This window comes from Octopus bimaculoides, chromosome 13 (genome assembly GCF_001194135.2).
Source record: "Octopus bimaculoides isolate UCB-OBI-ISO-001 chromosome 13, ASM119413v2, whole genome shotgun sequence".
Lineage (NCBI taxonomy): Eukaryota > Metazoa > Mollusca > Cephalopoda > Octopoda > Octopodidae > Octopus > Octopus bimaculoides.
In genome coordinates, this window is record NC_068993.1 from 62,792,054 (window position 1) to 62,799,111 (window position 7,058).

At 36.0% G+C, this 7,058-nt stretch overlaps 1 protein-coding gene across 7 annotated transcripts in view; it reads right to left on the reverse strand.

The window, feature by feature from the left end:
• Positions 1–2,571: 2,571 nt before the first annotated feature.
• The window catches only part of LOC106884293 (bridge-like lipid transfer protein family member 1), a 213,773-nt gene continuing 209,286 nt past the window's right edge, over positions 2,572–7,058 (reverse strand). For all 7 annotated transcript variants that reach the window (XM_014935660.2, XM_052972555.1, XM_014935618.2 and 4 more), the window contains one exon: positions 2,572–6,954. In XM_014935660.2, the coding sequence (XP_014791146.1) occupies positions 6,747–6,954 (208 nt within the window). In that variant the 3' untranslated portion in view covers positions 2,572–6,746. The remainder of the gene's footprint in view (positions 6,955–7,058) is intronic.

A 7,058-nucleotide genomic window follows, 5' to 3' on the forward strand; every position in this document is an offset into this window, starting at 1 on the left:
AAAAAAAATACATTAATGGATTATTTTTGTTTTGTTTTCTTTGCTTTCAATTCATCTTTTCTTTTTCTTTTCTTTTCAAAATGTTTTACATTCACAAAAAAAAAAAAATCCAAGACCGGTAATGAACCATGAGCTTCAGCAAATTAATAAGCAGTTAGGAAGAGAGACCAAACAAAGAAACACTGTATTTTAAATAATGGTATAAAACCACAAGTTACACACACACATATATATGTATATATGTATATATATATATATATGTGTGTGTGTGTGTGTGTGTGTATGCATGAATGTAAGAGGAACTAAAGAGAAATGGATAGCAACAATCCAAGGATCAAAGTGTAGGAAGTTAGTAAGCTTCAAGCCTGTTTGTATCTCATTTAGATGACAAAGGGTGGACAATATACAATAAAATACGTTTATTAACCATTGCAAGTCACACACTTCTTGCCATATTGAAATCAAATGCTGGCTGTGTATATCTTAACTTATGCTTTGCTATGAAACAATTGTAAAGCGCATGAGAATATATAAAAATAATTTGTCCAAGAATGGAGATGATGGCATTACAGCCATTTCTTCATCCCCTCAACTATTACATTTACTACCATTTATACTCTGAGACTAACAAAACATTCCTGGAATTTCAATTTCTATACAACAATTTCCTTTAAGGAAAACTGTCCGCTTCTATGCCCTCTGTCAGCCAGTATTCACTCAGATTCCTAAACCCTCTTTAATCTAATCCATCATCATCACTATCATCATTGTCATACAATGTCCATTTTCCATGCTGGCATGGGTTAGATGGTTTGACAAGAAATGGCAAGGCAGAAGACCATGTCAAGCTGCACCAGTCTGCTTTGGCATGGTTTCTATAGCTGGATGCACTTCCTAATGCCAACCACTTTACAGAGTGTGGACTGGGTGCTTTTTATGTGGCACCAGCAGCCATGAGGTCACCAAATGACTCACAAGACACCCCAACTGAGTGGGAGGGGAGGGCAGGAGTAATATTGAGGAAGGTGGCTTTGTGCTGGGTGATGAGAGGTTAGGGTATGGGGAGACGGATTTATATATATATACACTTGAACTTCTCTCCTTTAACATCTCAAACGTAAGATCACTTCACTGGAGAGGGAGGCTTGTCTCATCCTATGATGGAATCAATCTACAAATATTAGTATGGACTGCCAAACCCTCAAGAAACAGCTGTTGGATTTGTAATACTTTTCCGCAACCACTTTCATTCTCTGTATCATTTGTTTTCTGTGGAAGTCAAACCTTTTTTATATGTAAACATATGTCCATTATTTTTATATTTCATGTATGTAATATACTTTATATATTGATCTTATTTGCTTATCCTTACATTTACTTCACACACACTCATATACATATATATATATATATACATATAAATATATATATACACATACATACATATAAATACATATATACACATATATATATACACACACACACACACACATACACAAGCCTCTTAACCACTATGCCACACCTACACCCTACTTCCTGCTTATTTTAGTTTCAAGTTTATTTGTTCTTCAACCATTTCTCTGCTTCCTACTCCACAATATTTTGGTTGGAAAGCACCAAGATGTCTCTCAAAGTCCATATGTTCCCATTCCTGTCCATCATAATTTTATCTGCATGGCTTACTTGGGTCTTCTGACATTAACTGGGTCATAACTGTGCCCCAGTTTCTCGTCAATTTTCACAGGGAAGTCATGGCATTTTACCCAGTGGACTTAATAGATACCCCCTTAGTTATGTCTGTGTGTCTACCTGAACTTGGGGTCACAGCTACTCCCAGCAATCACATGGTGAGCCATTTCATTTTATTTGTTTTTATAGTTTTCACTTGATTGCATCCTGTCATTATTCTTTATTTTTGTTAATTATTTGTGGACAGGTTTTTTGAGTGACTCTTGTGTTTCCCTCAATTTCTGGGCAGGTTTTTTGAGTGATTCATGTCTTTCCCTCACTTTATTTCGTCTCTGTTAATATTGTGGAGCACTGGCCATAAAGAGGGTTTCCTGCTTGTTATAATCATTATCCCCTTATTATTTGGGTATGAAAGTGAGGGAGGAGAGGGAAGAGTTCTCTTCCCTTCCAGTGAATTTACCAAAAGTTGGATGACTGTGGCAAAACGATGAGGATGAATGGACCTGTTCTAAGCCTAAACCTTTAAAATGGAGAACAATAGATGCAGGAGAGCTTGTGCCCTTAATGGTCAGGAAGATGTTGGATCTGTAAGGTTCTTTGATTGGCCTTGCTATACTTTGACTACCTTTATCTCATTTTCCAATCCTTGTCCTTTCTTTTCCTCACAAATGTGGAGGCGCAATGGCCCAGTGGTTAGGGCAGCAGTTTGTCTGGCATGCTAACCATTCTGTCAGCCTAATAATAATAATAATAACAATGACAATAATAATTATAATTTTTGAAAAATAGATAACAAAACAAATGGTAGATCTTGTTTGAAACAAGATGGAAAGGAAAAAAGAAAAAGAAACATAAAAGATAAAAGAAAAAATACGAATACAGTTTTCAATTTAAGCCATATTTTAGTTGTTTTCAAAACAGATGAGAAAAAAAAACATTTTTTTCAATAATACATTGATTGTCATATAAACACAACATGTATGAACATTTAGTTTTCACACACACACACACACACAGATAGTAAACTCTCAGCTTCAGTAACATGTATTTCATGTTTGATCAACTCAGTTACCTTTTCATCAGTGAAGTCATGCTGGAGCACCACCTTGAAGGGTTCTAGTCAAGAAAAAAAAATAAATAAAAACATCCCCAATACTTGTTATTAAACTCTGGTGCTTATTTTATCAGTCCCCTTGCAGACCTGCTAAGTTTATGGAGATGTAAACAAACACCAATTGACAATTGGCGGCAAGGACAGATACACACACACACAACACATGCACACACAGAGGCTTCTTTCAGTTTCCATTTACCAAATCCATTCATAAGGCTTTGGTTGGCCTGAGGCTATAGTAGAAGTCACTTGCCCAAGATGCCATGCAATGGGAATTAACCTGGAGCCATGTGTTTGGGAAGCAAGCTTCTTACCACAGTCACAACTGCCCCTATACACCACACACACACAGAGGCTTCTTTCAGTTTCCTTTTACCAAGTCCATTCATAAAGCTTCGGGTGGCCTGGGGCTATAGTAGAAGACACTTCCCCAATGCAGTGCCATTGAATCTGAAACCATATGGTTGAGGAGCAGACCCCTAATCACACATCCAGGCCTGCATCTATTCATTTCAACAATGAATTATAAAATAAATTATTGTTTCACAGACACATCATTACAATTAATTGGTCTCTCAGGCAGAAGTCGTATGACACAGTGTGTGACAATGCTAGCTCTTTGAATTACTGATGTATATAGCCTGTCTGACAGACTAACACATTTCTTTTTTAACCATTCCTAGTCACAAGGCTACGATTGTCTCACAGTTATTGTAGAAGACAATCACCTAAAGTAGTAAAGCCATAACCTTTTGGTTGGAGAGTAAACTTCTATCACAGTGACCTATATTTTTGTACTTTTTACAGGCCACAGTCATTGGATTGCAGTCATGCAGGGGAAATGCCTTGAAGGGTTTAACAGAACCAACCAACCCCAGAAACTTAATATTCAAAGTCTAATACTTATTCTGTCTCTTTTGCCAAAACATTAAGTTACAGGAAACAAACAAACCAACACTGGTTGTCAAGTGCTAATGGAAAATAAGCACAAAGAGACACACAAATATATATATATACGATGGGCTTCTACACAGTTTCCATTCACCAAATTGATTTACAAGGTCTGGGGTTATAGCAGAAGGTATCTGCTCAGGCAGCCTTGCCATGGGACTGAACCTGAAACCCTGCAGTTCTTGACCACACAACCATGCTTGTGTCTATTGTAAGTGTAGTTACACAGAAAACTGGTCATCATTTTGATAATTCACATTTACAGAATGGACGTAGAACCTGAGAAAGTCCTTCATAATGAAAGATCACTGAATGAGTACAGATGTTAATGGCTACCAAACAAAAAATGAAAGGATGGGGTCTTGATTTTCACACAGATTTAACCCTTTAGCATTTAAACCCCCCACATCCAACTCAAATATCCTACACCTGTTTGACATTGAGACAGGCCAGATCAGGCCTCTCACGCCTACACTACAATGTCATTCTGTGACACAATGCATAGTTGTTCCAAAACAATGTGAATAAACAAGCATTACATTTGGCAGAGAAATCTGAATGCTAAAGGACCGAATGCTTTCTATAGGAGTTGTTTGTAGTTTATGGCATCTGGTTTCTGTGGGCACCAACGCAATCTCCAATAACAGCAATGGTACATTACTGAAATCATGCAGAGAAATATGAAAGGTTTCAATTTTCTATGCATTCTTCTAAATTATGTTTTGAAATATATTTTCAGAATGGAGTACGTCCAATAATTTATATATTCCCTACAATGCACCAAACTCACCAAACTTGGATTCTCCAGTTCTCAAACATCCTCTCCAGATTTATGCAATCTCATGAAAACTAGTAATTATTGAAAAGGAAAAAAAAAACAACAAGACAGGGTCACTTCACTGAAACACATGTTACTAAAAACAGGGGCTTCTTTCACTTGCAACTCTTAAGTTTTGACATGCTTTTCAAGGCAATTCTGCAAGGCACTTTGGGCAATTCTTGAAGCACCCTGAAGTGTTGCCTCAAAAACATGCAAGAAACAAGGGGAGGGGCAAGTGACATTAGCATCTGATGAGTAGGTGAATAAACACTTTCACGTGTGTATTGAGTACTTTCTTCTTGTTTGTACAACCAAAATGCATATAATATACACACATATACATACACAACATCTTAATCTAGTTCCTAACAACAGAAACAACTCCACAAAGCAAATATTCACACTGACCGACTCAATTTAGGTTTTTGTTATATATTTTTATTAGAGTCATTCATATATATTTATTTTTTTTTTAATTTTACTTTTCTTAAAAAATATCTGGCTATATTTTTATTTATTTATTTCCTAAATTTAAACATCAAACAATATTGGATGTTGGTCACCGTCACTCGACAAAACACAACAGCACCATTGCAACAGAAACTAACTTATTGGAAATATGGCAGGAGAAAGATGACATCGGTTTTGTGGGTTTTTTTTTCGTTTTTATTATTAATATTTTTCACTTTGAATTCATTTATTATATATTTTATAAACATCAGTGTGCACATATGCATATGCAACAAAATGCTATATATATCTATCTATACATACATACATATGTGCATGTATGTATATATATACACACACATACAACCACATACATCATATTTGCAACTAGAAAAATCGTGTTTGTGTGTGTGTGTTTATGTAGAAAAAGAAGAGCCCAAACACTTAAACAGTAATTGAAAGGATCACTCAACACACTAAATTAGAGTATCACATTTACTTTTGCATGGAAAAGGTTGAGAGTAAGGTGAAAAGATTTGACCAGTCAATGGGTGGCGCAATGACCAGCAACAGTTCAAAGCTACTGTGAACCTTTTTTAAAATAAAACAAGCACACACATACACATATATATATAAATTGTGTGTGTACACATATATATATATATATATACACACACACACATATATATTGTATCATATATCCGTAAAAGAAGCAGTATGTATGTATATATATATATATATATATATATATATATATATATATATATATATATATATATATACTTGCAATTGCATTCATTATGTGCATGTATGTATGCTTGCTTGTATAGGAACACACTTATAACTTATAGACACAAGTATGTTAACTGACTCTGATAAGATTTTGAGAAACAAATTTCTGCACTGCTAAGCAAGCTACAACTCTCCCTCTCTCACACACTGCTTTTCCTGATATTCTAATATACCCATATGATCCCAAACACCAAAACACTAGTTCTGTCTGTGTCACAAACATTCAAATTCACAAACTCTTTCCATCCCATTTTATTCCAACCCAGACTTTAAAAAAAAAAAAACAACACACACACACACACCTTCCAAATTCTCACAAGATTCGTTTACTGCCAGCTCCCTCTACTTCTTGCAGCATTTAATGTTTCGGTAGAAACCATTCCACAAAAACAAAATGCTTTCATTCATTTGTTCTTTAACTGGCTTCGTTTATTGGACTGTGGGCCATGCTGAGGCCTCACTTTCTAGGGTACAGTTGATTGCATTGACCCTAGGACTTATTTTTATCAACCTCGGGGTGATAAAGGACAAAGCAAACCTAAGCAGGATTTGAACTCAGAATGTAAAGGATTGTTTGTTACCAAATATCACAAGGTATTTTGTCTGATGTGCTATCAATTCTGTCATCAATCTGCTTCAAGGCTGATTTGTTTTCTTGTTTTAAATCATTGAATAAATGACATGCCTCTTTAGAATATCAAAATTATTATTATTATTGTTGTTATTGACATTATGTGATGGTGGTGGTGATGATGATGATGATGATGATGATGATCATGATGGCTGCTGTTGTGGCTGTAATGATGATGAGGAGGAGAGGGAAAATTGTTACACTTCAGTGAGGCACAGCCATTGTATGTTCATGCGATTCAGATATGATTCAAGTCATTTTGTCAAGTCTACAAGACAAGACACTGTTCGGTTGTTGTCTCAAGTGTCCTCGTTAGCAGCATTTGGTTTGTCTCGGAGCACAATCATTAACTTATTGACAAGGACTGCCAACATTTTGTCCATGGGATCCATGAAACCACGCTGCATCCATTTTGGGATTGTGACACGGGCATGAGAAAAACCAAGCTTCTGTAGAATATAGTCAACTCCAATGGGATCAATCTGGCGACTAGCCCAATGCACCAACCTGAAAGAGAGAATTAGAAATGGATGTAGTCAAAGAAGAATCAGAAGAGAGTAAAGTTGGACAATGGGAAGAATGACCAGGAGAATGTTAGATGAAAGGGGGGG